Below are 18,270 nucleotides of genomic sequence, written 5' to 3'. Positions count from 1 at the left end.
TTTAGAACTTTTGGGCATTTACCTCCAGAGTTGTAAGTTTAGGTTTCCTCTAGGATATTTTAAGAGCTGTTGTATTCTTACTAAGCAATGACAAAGTACAAATTGGTGTATTAAGTCAACAAAAATTAAATCTCCAAGTCCAAGCTATTAAGTGTTGGGGGAAGTATTAATATGAAGAAACTGCAGATACTGAAATTTGTTTCTTCTTTATTACTTTGCACACATGCATAAAACATGAATGTACATGTTAAAAAAATTAGTATTATACATGTTTAAAAAATGATTCAATTAAAATTAATTATTAAAAATACGAAACTTAATGGGACTGAAGTGACTTTGATAAAGAACAATTTGCACAAATATCTAACATACTGGACCATATGTGACCCTTCAGTCTCAATTTTCTGAGAGAGGCTTGTATTATAACATCTCAGCAATGATAGAGCAGACATGCCAGAGAAATTGTCGATTTGGTATTTACAATTCATTAGGAGCCATAAAGACACATTAGTTTAGAAGATAAACTGGGGCTGAACAGTGTGTTCTTTGAACATAACTAAAAACTGACACTATATAAATAAACACATATTTATTTTTTTATTTTTCAAAGTATGAAATATTTTGAAACCATTTGGTATTTAGCAAAATCCTAGTTTTACAAAGAGCTGCAAAAAATTAAAACTATGGAAGCAATTAGTGTTAGGCTCTACATTATCAACAACAAGTTACATATTCATGATTATATATTTCATTGAGAAATATTTTTCATGTAGCAACAAATAACAATGCCACAAAAATTTTTAACATAATAATTCATATTTTAAGGACATGACATAGAAAAAGAAATATATTAAAATGTAACATACATAAACATTTATTAAAAAAAAAAACAGCACAGTAGCAGCCTTTAAATGCTAAAGAATTACACTATGTATAGCTGCAAAATAACTAAATCTTATTAACAGAAAAAGAAATAGAAGGAGCAACAAAAAGATTCAACAATTTTACACAAGAGCATTACATGAACTACAATAGTGTAAAACATGTCAATATGTACATTAATCTGTTACACTATTGAATGTTGATGTAAAAAAACTACAACCACAAACAAAATTGATTAAATTTTACAGAAAGCTGTGAGAAAATTACAGTATTGGTCCCAAATGCTCCGGATGACAAATGCTAATCACCACCTGTGTTATGGTCTGCAAGTTCCTTCAGACGATGATCTTTTTGTTGTCGGAAAATAATTTCACTCAAAGTTGCATGTACTTTTCATGTCCAGGTAACCAAGCCAACAAACATAATAGGAAATTAACAATGGTAATTGCAAGCCGCAAAACAAACATGCAGTCACAAAATTTTCACAGTATTTATAGCACAAGATGCAACAGGAACAAAACTTATTTTTACCTTTTAAATTAAGTGAAGCAGCATCAAATACAAGTGGATATTACGTGTAGATAATAAAAACAATTCACCTGTTTGAACTAAACCATTTAAAAAATAAATTCAAAATAATTTGCAGGGAAGTATAAATTCACAGATTACAGAGTTTCAAAAGCCACGTAGTAGAATTTTAAGAAATAAAGAACAGCATAGTAAATAATTAATGAATTTGATGAACATTTTGAAATACAGTAGATGCCCAGTAAAACACGGTTTTTTGGGGGACATAACTAACCCCCACGGTTTGGTTCATCCATGGTTAATTGGGGAATAAACCAATACTGAAAAAATAATAATAATTATAATATTTTTAAGCTTAAATGTAAGAGGTACAGTGTTACCCGTGGGCTTATAGAAGCACGGCAACACATGTACACAACTTTGCTTTCAGCTGCCAATGAAGCCAATAAATGGATACTATCTGAACCCTGCTCGACACGTGAATAATGGTTTGAAAATCACTGAAGATTGCACTCTCAGAACCTTCTAAAAATTTTTCTTAAAAATTAATTACTATGATACATGAACTAGAAGTATTTTGTTACTGCTTTTAAAACCCTACATAACTTCAACTCAACAAATAAATTATGTGAAAAACATTTTTTTTTACTCTGTACTCACCTATAATATTTTACTTAAAATTGCTCAACAATAATGACTCAAATACAAAAACGAGCAGACTAGAATCAATGTTGCTCCACCAGTGGCAGTGAACAGACATGGTAACATGGCACCAGAAGAGGCTGGCCTGCACTTGTAGTTGTTCTACCTGCAGTATATCCATGTCCATTTTATAACATACGTTTTATATCGGGCTTCTACTGTATTTATGGCATTATAAGGACAACAGCTTTGGTTATGAAATAAAAATTTACTTGCCAAAAGAAATTGGCATTTGTGTATGTTTGCACCGGGATGCTAAAATAACTGTAAATAAAAACAACACAGTTTTAAAGTGTTGCCTCTGAGCTTTTTATTGAGTAGCAACTGAAACACTTCCATTCTTCTGAATACATAAAGTGTGAGTCTGTAAAAGTTAAACACGGTTACAATAGTACGCAGTGCTTATTATTTAAAAAAATAAATTACACAATAAATGAAATTTTATGCACTGTCCCAGCACAATCAAATTGAACACACTGAAAAATAATACATATGACAAAAATACACAAACTGATAATATTAACAATTGCTACAAATGTACAGTAATGATCAGTACCTAAATACGAAAAATTTTTATAATAGACACATTGCATTTACTCTCCATTTACAAAATATAAGTCTTCAAAGTGCACAGTTAGTAGAATTTGTTGAGCATTTTGGGATGATAACATATTAAAAAAAACTGTTTCAAAATTAAAACACAGATTGTTAAAACATACTAATTAAAAGAGTTTGTTGAAAAATTAGGTTGATTCCTGCAGTTTTATTTAGCCATCCCCAAAAAAGTAAATAGTGGCTCAAATTTGTATAAAGTTTAATAAAATGTGATACTTTATTCATATTTCAAAACACTTTAGCTCTAAGAGCACTCAAAATCAACAATTTACACATTGGGCCAGTACCTAGCTGCTGAAATACGTGTTCAGAGCACACAACTAAAAACTATAGAACACTATATCCGTTCTAAGGCTCATATTTCTGCACCTGATTGCATTGATTACAAGATTAGAAGATACAAACTAGCACATAGCAATCAGATGGTGAAATTATGTGCTCTCACAACCCCAAAGGATAAGTTTTTTTGGTAATTAAAAAACCATGGACAACCAACATGAAGAATTAAATTGAGTTTTACAAAAACAAAACAACCAGCATTAGTTATTGAAGATCACTCCTTAACTACAGTTCACAGAAAAACACTGTTGCCTGTGAAGACACTGCAGCTGGACTTACTGTGTCTGCCATCCTATACAGCACTGATTTAGCTACTTGGGCCAAATTTTAATCCCAAAAAAAATATGTATACAAAAATGAAATATTATTAAACTGCAAACAATTTCACTTCCAGGCATACAGGATATTTTAGAGTATCTACTAAAGGAATTCACTAAAAATTGAAAGAGTATATTTTGACCTTATATATTGCAAAATACCATCAAAACCATTGTCTTCTACTACTACAACAGATAAAGAACTGACCAGCTAAAAAACAGTTTTGCTTTAGTAACTGGAAGAATTTATCTCTTGTGCTATTAATGACTGGGTAGTGTACAGCCAGAGTCAACATATAGCTGTAACAAATTTCAGTACTTCGAGATTACGTGTGACACTAGGCAGTGGAAGAACCAGAAACTCGGCAAGAGGATCAAAAATCAATTATTTTCCTGGTTTTTCCACAAATTATTTCACCCACTGTAGTAGGCGTCCCCCTTGATCCACCACTGAATATAGGAAAGGAAGGTAGCATAAACACACAACTACAAATCCAACATGCAAGAATTTAACACACAAATTATTAAGTGTTTGCCAAAAAAAAATTCCTTCACCTTTCAAAATCGAATGGTTCTGCTACTATGAACCTTGAAATTACAGTGGAATGTTCTTGATAAACTTTCGTTAAATTAACAAATACTATCTAAGACAGTATATTTTTATAGGTTGACAATTACCCTTAAAAAAAAAAAAAAAATTTTTCCCAGCCGTGGCAAATCAGCAAAAGATGTTCCATGGTCAAATTCCCACAAAATAAAAGATGTTTGGAGAAACATTATTAAGACTCAAGTCAGATCTACGATATAAAAAAATAACTGCAGAAAAAAATTAGAACAAAAAAGGTAAAATCTTAAACAGTAGGGACTAGTTGACCTTAAAAATGTAATAAGACTAACATGTAAATAAAGAAGTACATTATTTTGTAACATTAGAGGTGGAAGGGAATGGCATTTTTACTTCGGGACAGGATTCGGTCAGGAAAGACTAGGATCGGAATCGGGAGCAAAAGCATTGAAATTACGTATGTCACTTAACTTGGTATGCAGGAAAAATTGGTTGTCTGTAAAGTAGGTTTACGGACGATAGTTTAACTTGACGTCATAACAAAACATTGATGAAATGATTGCATACTTTTATGAATAAAATTGCATCATTTTTACTGAATTATCACTATTTTGTATGGATACAAAGGAGTGAAATGAAATCTACAATTTCATCACTAAATTTACTTTTATTTGCACTCATTAATTCAAATATGTTTATTACTTTAACGAAGAGATTATTTTAACTATAACTTTTATACATGTTTGCTAATTAACTTCTTCCAATCTGTGTTATTCTGTTAAGGATAGGACGATGATAGGAAAAGTAGGAAACGAATGGGAGTGTTTCAAGTTTAATGTGCCTCAAAAAAGTCAAATCGATGGTTGTTCCAATCGAGTGGAAGAGAGAGAGATGCGGCGCAAGCGTACAATGAGCGTAACGGGACAAAGCGTAATGGGACAATAAGCCATCCTTTTTTGTGCGTGCAGCCGGCGTTCGATTTATTAGACGTCACGACAAAAAATATTTATTATCAAAATGTGCATATTTATGTGTCTTTCATAAAACATCTACATTAAAAGTCCAAATGATACTAAGCTCACAACAAAATATTGACACATCACAAATAATATGCAACCCATAATGGAAATAAAAACAAACATCATATGTCCTATTCAAATTCAAATTTTCGTGAAGAAATACTTATTGAACATGTTCACGTCTTAATTTTTCTCTTTTGTTGTTGACAATATTGCCAGCACTAGAGAAAACATGTTCACTGGCAACCTCCGTTGCTGGTTTTCACTTGTAGAATCACAGGCAAAAATACATTGCATTCTGTGATCAGGTAATTTCTTCAAGAATTTCCATATAGGTGCTGGTCCAACCTGGATCCCCTTTGCCACTACTGTCTGGAATACCAAATTTAGAAACCACACATTTTTATTTCCTAAAATTTAATGTCAACAATTATCACATCCACTTTAGGAGCATACTCTCATTTTCCATAGTTAACTTTTGAGAATACATGATGACCAACTGCGAAAACTTTACACCGCTGTTGTTTCTGAAAATCTAACAGAAAATTATGGCCTAAATATTTGAAACAAAGATGGCATCTTTCGGTTTCTTTGTTAAAAACTGAGAGTATCGTTTTGAATATCAAGAATTTGGCAACATTGTTAATTGCTGCTCTTGTAAAATTATTTTTAAACACAATCTTAAGATAAGGTAAAGATGTTTAGGTTTGCCAAAAGTACAAAATTAATTATTTAAATACATTTATATATTCAAGTACTTTATTTCGTTAAGAGTTTATTTTTAGCAGCATTATGAATAAGTGTTGAATATAAGTTTCACAGAAAGGGCTTGTTTTTTTTTTTTTTTGTGATATCTTTGTGCTTTGTTCAAAACACGTGCAAAGTTGTGGTTTGTTAAGTGACGTAGAGGGTGAAAAACGTAAGCATATAATGCTTTTATAATATAAAAATTAGTTTGCCGGAGGTTTTAACAATTAAAAAAAAATTGGTTTTCTTGATGCATTATCCAGAGGAGAAACATTATATTTCCAAAGTTTGGAAATTGTTTCTTTCCTGACTCTTGTCCTGAGTTCCGCGATCCGTCCACTTCTAAAAAGCATTCTAGCTCTACAGTTATTGAGAATGAAAACTACTGATATAAAAATTCAGGATTCACAACCAATGTTAGTTCAGGAAATTGTCCAACTCTGTAGGGTATGAAATGACATCTACTTCATGATATACATCACATCAAATTAGTTTATATTGTTAGCCTTTTTAAATACTACGACTATGTTATGATGTGTTTGACACATTACTGTTCACTCAGCTAGCTTCAAATAGCAGCCATGCCTGCATCATTGGCATTTCAGTGAAGCTTTTGATTTCTTTCCGATAGCACAAAATGTTCCATTATCCCACAGACATGAAACCAGCAAGAAATAACAATTTCTGAGTGCACAACAAAAGGTTCTGGAAGAAAGAAGTCAATCTGACAGATTTATTTAGTGGCTCAAGTGATGAGACGACAGTTCCAAAATTAATGGCAATTGTTCAGTGAGTTTTGATTTGCAGAGCGCTACTAGCAGTGCCAGGTGTAACAGTGGAACTGGACCAAAAGTTATAATGGTTAACTGAAATTTCTTTTCGCTGGAAACTCGAGCGTGTGCACATCTATTATAAAATGTTTTTCAAGATACAAGATAAGTATATGAAATCAGAAATATTGCATTGCAAAGAAAATCAGAGAGAACAATGGTTCCACTATTCAGTTGATAAGCTTCAATTATAATTACCAATGTGTATCGTAACAGGTCAAGAAACCACCAATACAAATGTACTAGCAAAACTGAGATAGAGTCAGTACTTCACTTTCCGACGAAACAATGCCATTCAACAATTTTATTTTACTGTCAAAAGTTTGACATTTTTCAGACGATAAAGTACAATCAACTTTTTATGAGATGAACAGTAAATTCTCCACTATTTTTTCACCAATGCTGATGATGAAAGCCTCATAAAATAAAAAATTAGGTCGTCTTTCAGTAAACGAGCCCATTCTGGTACAAAACTATACAACCTTTGACTTACATTGGTTACTGTGTGAAATTCAACATTCTTTCATGTACTACTCACTGTCCATAAAAAGTTTCACAAAGACAGACCAAATAAGAGGAAACAAAAATATTCCATAGAACACAATAAAGAAATAGCATGTATTGATAGGCATAATCAGGTAATGAGATGATGTGTGTGTACTGCTAACAATAAATGTAGTAGTGAGAAATGGGGCTACATGTTCAAAAATGTTTTGAAATGTAGTACACACATAACAATTTATAAATGTAGTACACACAGAACAATTTATAAATCATATTTTGTACAGTTATTGTTACATTGTGTAATGGAACAGTAACAATGTGTAAAACATAAAATATATATATATATATATATATATATATATATATATATATATATATATATATATAAAAAAACTAGTGGTACAGTAATCACTACTAGAGGCAAGTCTAAATGGTACATTAATTAGTATGTGTATGCATATATTATATTTTATTGATATGTTATGGGGTTAAAGCTCTTTAGGCTTTTATCAAAACATTTTATATTTCTTTTATTATTCAATTTATTATCATTGAAGAATCTCTAAAAACATGCAAATTAAAATAATTAATTTTATCAATGATGCCAAATGATTCACTAGTTTGTAGAGATCAACCTACAAAATGGTTTTTTATTATCATTTTCCATTTTAATATAATATAAATGTTAAAATGCCAACATCATTTATTTTATTGGAAACAATAAGTACTTAAACTAAGGGTTAATTAAAATTGGTATGTCTGAACAGGCCTAAAAAATGATCTGCACGATATCACCTGGCAAGACTTGACTATCTGAACGCAATGTCCAAAGCTACTTGGCTCCATGCAGGAGACATAGAAATATATGTATACACAAACTTATAGTGATGAATGCTTTTCGTATTTCAAAATACTTTTATTAAAAAATTGTAGTATAACTACTGCTTGGAAAATTTTGTATGTTTTGCAAGAAGTATTTTGAAAAGTTAAATGTCTATAACAGGAAATCTAGCTCAATCTGTTATTTATTAGTTAGTGTTATCTTGTCAAACTGCACAAAACTTATCGAAAATATTTTTTTGTGTTGATTCTTGTTTACACTACCAGAATATTACCTAAAAGTGTAAGAAAGTTAATGAAAATTCATTAATAATGTATCAAGTAGTAATTAAAAACCAAAACCAGGCTCGTATCGGACGGCATCACGCAACACTTAACACTTGCTAATGCATGCAGAGGAGCAAAAAAAATATACAAGCAGTCACAATTTATAAACTACATTTTAGGCCTACATAGAGTACTATCCAAAATGTAACTTTTTCTAAAACAAACTAGTTAGGCCTATGGTTAGTGTCTTATCAAGTTACATTCAAAGCCTAGACCAACTTTTGGTGACATTTATTTTCACTTTTTAAGCTTAAGCCCACTTGTGTAAAAATTCTCACATAAAAACTACATTTTTACAACATTAACACCCCAATTGTAGTGAAAAATGATTACCTGATCCTTGCATACACAGATTCCTTAATTTTATAATATTAATGTCAAGTAAACAATAGCTTTAAATGGTTTAGAATGACAGTTTATTGTACACACAGCCTGAATACATTAACGCCAAGGGTTTTGCTTCGATGCAGTGATAACTAATTTTTTATGTACTCTTGCTACAGCAACCTAACAAGACTATTAGAGAGTAGTATGCTGCAAGCTGCCCTGTTAAAGTGAGGTGTTTCAGTGGATATTTTAAATTGAAAGCTTTCTTCTGTCAAAAATAGGCTACTTACATATCAATTTAAAAATAAGTTGTGATTACTAATTATAAAAGTTACTAGAACGAAATGAGATAACAAAAAAAGAGGGTGCATGCTCTCCATTGAAAAGAGGATGGTGAATTGTTTGTAAAATATTTCCAGGGAAACTTTTATCAGGATGAAATTGATAAAAAAAAAAAAAATGATGTAAATCTGTATGGTATACACAAAAACACAGAAGATTCCAGAAAAATACTATATAGATAAAAATATTTGTGGAAATAAACTTAACTCACATTTTAATAAACTGTGAATGTGGTAATTTTAATTTCCTAAATAAATCATGCAGGCATTCCAAAAGAGAAAAAGACTGAAGAAAATGAACCATGACCAGAAATTCTAAGACAATCTACAGAGATCAGTATTAATAAAATAGGCAAAAAAACTTAAGACAATACCCAGTGAATGCTAAAAGTACTAAGAGATACGTAATACAATGCAAAGAAAATGTTTAGGTTACTGAACAAAATGTTTATGACATGAGAAACTCACACAATAAATTAAAAGCAGGAAAGTCTGAAACACATTCTAACATACAACAAAATTCTCAAAAGTTTGTGACTAGAAAGAAATTAACAGTAGGCGCCTGAATTAACACAATTATTCTGGGAAATAACAAGCACCACATTATTGACTAACCTTGCTACAACAAAAGTAAAGAACCAGTTAAGTAGTTAAAAATATATTACGTGTTGACATAGCAATAAAGTTTAGTTTGTGTTTTAAAACATTACACAATGCAATTATGAACAGTAATCAGTTTTAAATTTTCCTCAAAGCTATTACTTTATTAAATTTAATGTACATTAGTTACTCATTTTACATTTAATTTTCATGGGAGTAGCAACACAGTGCACCGAGTCACGTTGTTTACAGTTGCTGTGCCATGTAGGTAGTTAGTCTGTCTGCCTAGCATTTTCTCGTTCCCACATTCCATTCCTATATGCAAATCCTGCAACAATTATTATTTTCTCGTATCTAAAAGGTTTGACTCACTATCAATTCTGACAAGAATGATCTTGCAAAAACTAGTGCACTTTTCTAGTGTATACTTTTGGCTCTCTGCCCCTCCATCAGCTGTGTGTGTTTACCTAAGAGCGACCTGCTGGTTTGCAGGTTTAGTCTGCCATTTCTATATTACTTGGATGTGGGAATGTGGAGTTTCTTAATGATGCTGTGCATGGTTGGCTTTACTTTCCAGCTCCTGTTTTTCAAAGTTTTCTGGGGCTTTCCTGGTAGGCAAAGTGTCTCCCTGATGTAGTTGAGCCCTGCCATATTTGTCATCATCTTCTGGTCAAGGGTGTCTCTGAATACAGTAGAGCTCCTTGTCTCCCTGCTTCGTACAGAAGGGTGTCTCCTGGATAGGTCCGAGCTCATTCTGTTGCCTAAATTCTGCCTGTCACACTGATCCCCTGACTTGAAGACATCTTGTCAATGTCAAAGGAATGTTTGGAGGTCCATTTAATCTCACATGGAAGGATGTGGTTGTCTATAATGTGTGTTTAAAGCTATGGACTTTGGTTGAAAAATTTTGGATTGTTATCTGAAATCATGCATACATATTTAAGAACTTTACTTCAGTCAATATATCACCTGTATTTGAATATAAGAGAAAAAAATTTGCAAGAAGTGAAGAGCTTCCAGGGAAGGAAGTTATACTGTGTGGCTTTGCCATGCAGTGTTAGTATGCCCGTCTTTCTTCCTCTCCTCCCATTGACTGTTGGTGGGTGACTGTAATATTCTCTAAAATAATTTTCTGCTGCCCCTTACTGAATTCTGTTTTGACTTATCACCTGTTGTGTTGTTTTTCATTTTATGTGCCTAATCACGAGGTTATCAATTCATGCTTTGTTGGGTTTGCTGCCCAAGTCATGGTCTTGATGTTTGTAATGATGTAAGACTAGGTATTATTCTTGCTGCTTTTGATGTTTTACGAGATGTGATTAAGCTTCTATTTAAAGTTTTTTTCATTCTTTCATTCCTGTACATGCAGGGATTATGTAAAGTCAAAGTATTAATGTTTTTTTTGTGCCTTGTGTCAGAAACTTGTTAAGTATTAGTCAGTCAATCTGTTTGCAGATGGCTGTCAGTTGGTTACCACTTTGGTCAAGTCTAGTTCTTGTCAGTTTAATTGGTCATTATTTGCGCTAGGGTTCCAGTATATGTGTGTTGTTTGCCATCAATTATCGAGTATCCAGTATTAATCTAGTAAAAAATTGTTATAATAATCAATGTAAAAAAAACCCTCATTCAATTTGGAACATAAATTAACCCAGTCTTGGGTATTTTAGTCATACAATTATGTAATCAAGTTCTTGTACGACAAGATTAAGTTCTAGTAATCTTTACCTGGTATTACATAACCTCAAATAATATTTTTGTGCTAACATGATACTCCAGTCACAATATAACCTCGAACTACCTGTCTAGGCAAGTGATTATTTTTAATAGTTTTTAACATTTGTTAAGCTTGTTAATGCTGTTTTATATTAAATAAATAGAGACACAGGTAAATATGGAATATCTTTGTGTATCCTGAAGAGCAGGCCCTGATAAGATACGTAAAAGGTGGTGAAGTGACTGGAAGGAAATGTTGGAACAGGCATTCATGCTTGAAAACTCCCCTCAAACATCAACATGAGCACATATCAGAACAAAGCATGGGGGAAGAAGAGACAACTACAACCATGTTTTACGCATTTTTATAAACATTCATGTAGAAAGTTGACTTGTGGAGAACATTCATGTAGATACAGCACTTGCACTGGTGTGATAGTTTTGTTTTAATCTCTTCTTTTTCACAAGCTAGATTATTATCAGTATCATCTACCTAATAAAGTATATTTCTGCAATATAGTTGAAGGAACATACAGAAGAAGTTAATTATCATAAAAAATGCTAACCCCGACACCTGTAAAGATACAAACATCCCTCTGTTTCGTACCTAACCAAAGACATGACTAATTAATTGTGAAGAAGAGGAAGAAATAAAGAGAGAGAGAATGCTAGGACATAGGGAAACCCCTAACTTACTATAACATTCACTAGTGGTAAAAATGTCTGCATATCACATGTGTTTAGTTTTATGGTGACAGACAAAATCTTACCTATTATCCGCTGCATTTTGAAAAGTGTCATATCAGGCTTCTACCCCGAAAATTGGAAGGAACAGCAAAATATCAAAAGCTATCATTAGCCTTCCTTTATTTATCAATAATTTGCACAAACAAAACTTAACTATACAGTACCCACTTATACAGATAATGCTTTGGGACAAATAATAGTCAAATTATGTGTAAGGAAATGATAAATTTTGGAGAGAATTTTTGGCATTAACTACATATGAGCAGTGCAAAAAATACTTAAAAGTTTAAAAATTGGAAACAGCAAGAACAAAAAAATACAAATTGCAAGAGTATGGTTTATTTACAGATACCCACATAATGTCAATCACGGGTCACAACAGTTAATGATAGTAAGTGATTCAATACCAAACTAACTGAGCAGACTGGCTAAATACAGTATTTGTAAGAAGGTTTACTCTATAATGTTAAATATTGCTAATCATTGTGATGTTAGCAAATTGCTATAAACAATATTTAGTCATGACCAAAAAAAATAGGCAGATGGATTGCATAAATTTTCAAAATACAGTTTATTTATAATACTTTGGTAATGTTATGACAACATTGGCAAATGGTCATAAAAGATACGTACAGTTGAAAATAAAGCAAACTGGGTAAATAAATATGCACATTATGGCTATTTTAATGATACCTTGACACTATCACTGTAACACAAAGCTTTAACTATTTATTATATATGGCCAAAATAACTCAGCAACCTGAATATACAAATTTGCCAAGTAAAGTTTACTATTTATTTTTAATAATAATAATTCCTTTAATGATTTAAGAGACTGGCTTAACAAAAAATGCATGAAAAAAAAAATCACACACACACAAGTTATTAACTGTTATCTTTATAGAAATTTTTGTAGTGATGTTTATCGAGTGGCCTTGAATTATGTATGGCATAATGAAACAGCAGACTATCTACTTTGTTCAGGTTAAAATTAAAATTCCGATAGCCAGCAATTGGGTATTATGGTGATGTTTATGCCTTACGGAATAGCTTTGAAAATGTGTGGTCGAAAAATGACTTAGACTGTAATTTATGCACAAGATATGTGGTATTTCCTAATACCAAGCTATTGTTTTTTTATAGTGATATTTAGTGAATGGCCTTCAGACTATTCATACAAATGTGCCATATTGCACAACTCTTTAATAAACTTCTGTTCATAATGGGAAGAATTTACAAATTTTTGCATGGTAGTGTAAACTATCAAAGGGATTACATGTTGTGAACTGTGTTATCCAGTGGAGAAGCATATGAGGTGCGTTCCAAATAATGAGTGATTTTTTAAAAAGGCATATTAATTTAAAAAATTACAATTAAATGATATTGCCTTCAAATTATGATCCTTGAGTTGCTATATAGCGGTTCCAGCGATTTTACCACTCTTCATAGCGTTAAGCATATTTGCTTTCTGAAGTCTGTGGAGAGTGCTCGTCACAGCTTTTTGAATGTTTTTGATTTGTTGACCGTGGTGCCTTCACAACGTGATTTGCTCATGCCCGCTTCATCACGACATCACACCCCATCACACTGACCTATCCGTATGCCAACTTTAGCTTAGAAAAATGTACCAACACTTCCCCAGGCAGTCCAGATCTGGCTCCCTGTGGTTTTATTCTTTTTCCCAAGCTGAAATTGCATTTCAAGGGGACTCATTTTGGGATAGTCCAAAACATTTATCAATCTATGACAAGCGCTCTCCGCAGACTTAACAGAAAATGACTTTGCCTATTGCTATGAATATTGGAAAAATCGCTGGAACCACTGTATAGCTTCTTAACTTCTTAACAATCTTACTTTCAAGTAGGTAACAAGGAATTGTACCGCATTTACTCCGTATAGGTCACAGATTTTATATAGACTTTTTGTTTAATAAAATTTACTGCTACCCATATATATTTTGGGTAAAAAAAAATTAACACTGCACTGTTGTTGTTGACTATGTGCTTAAATAACTTACCTGTTTTGGTTTTTAATATATATTGTTTAATTAAACTAGCTCAGAAGTGCGTGTAAGGCATCATGAACTGTGCCGTAAAGCTATGTCTGCCGCATGTCGGGCAGCTACCAGGCTAACGGAAGTGACACGGCAGTCAGCCGCTGGGCTGGCACTCTGCAAGAGGGAGAATATAAAAATAAAACAGCTCTAGTGAGAAAGATGGGGTGTGTAGGTGTGTGTGTGTGAGTGCATGTGGCTATGCAGCAGTGTTTATGGTTCTCCCTTTCTATCTCATTGTTGTAAATGTCTGTGAACTGGCACCACACTCAATCATCACGTTTCTATCTCAACAGGTTTTTTTTACACAATGTGTCCAAACATTGTTTTTGCGTCAGATTTCCTATGATTTCTACTACAACATTTCATTCATGACAAAACTGCTGTAAAGGGTGGGCTTGTTTTTATTGAAGAAACTGACAAAAACTTGACAAGGAAATAGCCTAGTCTTTTCTCTCTTGGGGAAGGGAATGGGTAAAAAAAAATTTAATAGACGGGAAGGAAGGAAAACATAGTTATAAAAATAAGTATTCTTTTCCTTTGTATTTTTTGTTAAATAGTGCTAAGGAGATGGATAATGGGGGAGAGGAAGGGCCATAAAGGTTGAAGAGGGGAAAGATGAAGGATATCAGTGCTGTGTTTCTTAAGCGGCAAAAAGCTTAGACATGGACCATAAGACTTCGCTTGTATTCTATTGGAGACAGTTATATGGCGCGATCCTTATTCGAGGGTGACCCGTAAGGTGAAAATGTTAAGATATTTTTTGTCAAAAATTAAGGGTGCATCCCATACACAGGGGTGACCCTTCTGCGAGTAAATACAGTAATTTTTATGCAGTAAACATGCATTTTTGAAAACCACTCTTATAACTTTTGGAATGCACCTCCTATACTGAAAATAAAGCTATAGATTTTCCTGGAACCCGTGAAAGGTTTTTTAACGAAGGTTTTTAAATCAAGACATAATTTATTGATGATGTCATAACTATATCGTTTCTAACAGAAATTATTGACTTACAAAATTATGTGTAGCTAAGCTTCTCGAGTATACACTTTACTTTTTGTGCCTAAAAACCAGCAATTTCAAGTATTGTTAGTATCAGGATGTATATAAATAGAAAAATTAAGTTTTTCTCAAATTTTTTTCTTATTGTACTTTCAGAAATAAAAATATTATTAAACATCTACACTTGGCCCACTAACACAAACAAAAAAAAATAGTAAAATTGTAATCAAATGCCCTATAGTTTATAAGCTTTTTGTTTTAAACTAATACACATTGTTGAAGTTACTTATGCTGGATTGACTCAAGAAATTCCCTCTTTCAGTTCCTCCACTTCTGCATTGAGTGGGACACCATTCAAATGTGAGTTTTTGATGTTTCTAGAGCGAAAAACTAATCCATCCTATCAGACAAAACATCCTGTTAGCACCTTTTGTAACTATCTATAATGTGTTCACAATTTCTAGAAAAAAGTATTTTAGTTTGGTAGTGCAGTTCATCAAGGAAAGCTCTTCCATAGCTTCTATGAACACTTTACTACTGGTATCTGCACTATGAAATAATGTTACGACAGTCAGTAACTTTACCAACTCCACAAGTAATGATAAGGATTTCAAAAGAGAAAAGAATGTGATGTGGTGTGAAAACCTAATGCAAGAAGGATGTGTGAGCTCACAGTAAAATCCATGGACAATATTAAGGTCAGATAACTATGCAAAATGAATCAAGTTTAGCTAAGAGAAAGCTACTTAAATGTATCCAAGCAAAACAGAGATAATGCTAAAATTACAATAGAAATATTTTACGTAATTCAAATACATACTTATTGCATCATTTACAGCAGCAAAGTTTGGATTATCACTTTAAACAAAAAAAAGCTAACACTTACAATGCATGAACCCTTTATTGTTTGGGTTACAATAATACTTCCCATATGGCTTGAAGAGATTCACATTTTAAATTTCTCAAATTATAGCAAAGAAGCTGAACTTTAGAGATAAAAACACATATATACCACTGCACGCAACAGATAAAACAAAAATCCACATTTAAAACTAAAGTACAGTATTGTTTGCCATCATGTTTAGTATTTAAACTATATTATGCATTCAGATAGAAAATATGACTGGTTACATAAAGATAAATTCCAGTCAAATGAAAGAGATAGGGCAGTTGACTCATTGAAACACACACTGATACTTTGATATGATGTAACATACAAAGTCTGACTAAAGACAGTTCCAAAAGCATAACTGCTAAAACTCTTTCAAATAAACAATTACAGAAAATTATTTTGTTATGGTAGTTCTTAAATCTATTTCATAGTCACTTCAAAATTTTTTAAATACAGATAAGAATTTTATGCAAAACCAATCAAGGTCTAGTTAAATTTCAGTTGTCGTTCATACTACAAACACATGCACTGCATCAGTTTTTGGTGTCATGCCTAAGTACTGAGCTTGCACTCTATCACATATACTTTGCAAACACTACATCAATGTTTGCAGTTCGCTGCTCTTATGCCATCACAGCAATGTTTATGTTCAACTTAAAAAAATTAGAAAATATAAGAAACACCAATGTAAATAGTGTGATTAAAATGAACAGACCATAACGAAATACTTATTCAGTTCCATTGATGGGTAATCAATACTCATCGTATTAATAATCAACATGGAACTGGGCAAATTAGCTTATTATTTAAGTTAAGAGCTGTGATGTGGCTTTGTCTACAAAGTATTTGCACAACTGCAACATTGGTAACACTGTCAAATGGCTTGCACATGTTGCTTTGCAAGCAAGTTAGTATATTTTATGTTTAGTTTTTCATATATACAATAATGCCACATTGAGGCAACAGATACAACATAGTCTGAAAACTTTAGAAAACCATTTCTTTAAATTGTCTTTATATTGCTTTCATATACTTCATTACCACTATTATTTTGGATTGAACAAGCTATTAAACAGAGTCTATTCAAAAAGATTCTAGTACAACTTTTTAGAGTAATCATAACATTTCCGACATGAAATTCAATTATAAACCAACTTGTAAGCAATCACATCTACTAATATGAAAGGTCAATAATATGCAAGAAAAATTAAGATTATCTAAAATTAAAACAGTATTTTGTAATCGTGCAATGCATACATCATACACACATGCAAACACACACAAAGCTTACAAGATGTCCACTAAAATACCAGTCTCCAACTTTTGTTTACTGTTGCCCAAGTATTTCAAAGTATAAAATAAAAATACACAAATAATAAAATTTTCACAATTGCTTATAAAGTTAAAAACTATTCCGCAGCATATCAAGACGTACATATAAAAATTGGGATTTAAAATAACAGCTCTGTAAACCCTACTGAAACTTTAATAATTTGTTCCAAGAGTATTTTATGACACTTAGTTTCTTTAGTATCATAACTGAGGCACTCAAATTTAGGAAACTATTGTGCTTTGTGAATTAATGTAAATGTGGCACATTGGTTATGCAACCAACCAACCATTTTGTTCTTGTCGACAATGGTGTTGGTGTTGACGCATGGTGTACTAGTTGTCACCTGACCCTTGTTCAAGATGCACTTAGTCACTTTGTGCACTGAAACCCTACAGCACTACAAGCATATCACAGTGTAAGCTTCTCCCAGTACAGATTCAGGTTGGCCAGCAAGTGATCAGGTGACTCTCGACGTCAGCACGTTGACGTCTCTTCCCCTTCCAAAGTACAAGCCACATTCTCCAGTTTGTGAGCAAGGTGCATCTTCTTGCAGTAGGTATCACAATCCAGGGCATCTAGGATCTGCAAAACCACATAACACATTACTAAATACATCAATGTGTGTATGTGTGTGTGTGTGTATATCTACCGTATTTACTCGCATATAGGTCACGGCAATTTTACCAGATTTGATGGGGAAAAAATGAAGTGCGACCTATATGCAAAGAAATTTTTTTAAAAATTTTTGAGGAATTTTTTTTTTGCAATATTTTGCTTTAAAATGCGAAAAAGAAGTTTATAGCAAAACCCCTTATTTGCACTTTTCATGGGGACAAAGTAAAAGTGTGTAAAATGCAGGAAAGTGTAAATAAAGGAAAAAGTAAGAAATACGTTAAAGTTAATTAAAATACAGTTGCATCCAGTGGCGAAGGGTGAATTTCATAGTGGGGGAACCAAGTATGTTCACTGTTACCCCCTATTAAGGTGAGGGGGCCCGGGGGTCCTCCCCCGGAAATTTTTGATTTTAAGGTGCAAATTGGTGCT

General features: G+C 32.5%; 1 protein-coding gene across 4 annotated transcripts in view; it reads right to left on the bottom strand.

Annotated features, from left to right (window-relative positions):
- Positions 1-190: 190 nt before the first annotated feature.
- LOC134529245 (plexin-B) overlaps positions 191-18,270 on the bottom strand; it is a 276,629-nt gene continuing 258,549 nt past the window's right edge. For all 4 annotated transcript variants that reach the window (XM_063363145.1, XM_063363144.1, XM_063363147.1 and 1 more), the window contains one exon: positions 191-17,808. In XM_063363145.1, coding sequence (XP_063219215.1) covers positions 17,701-17,808 — 108 coding nt within the window. In that variant the 3' untranslated portion in view covers positions 191-17,700. The remainder of the gene's footprint in view (positions 17,809-18,270) is intronic.

The sequence above is a fragment of the Bacillus rossius genome, chromosome 2 (genome assembly GCF_032445375.1).
Source record: "Bacillus rossius redtenbacheri isolate Brsri chromosome 2, Brsri_v3, whole genome shotgun sequence".
NCBI classification, from domain to species: Eukaryota; Metazoa; Arthropoda; class Insecta; order Phasmatodea; family Bacillidae; genus Bacillus; species Bacillus rossius.
Note: the sequence above shows the minus strand (reverse complement) of the source record. Positions and strands in the feature narration are given on the sequence as shown.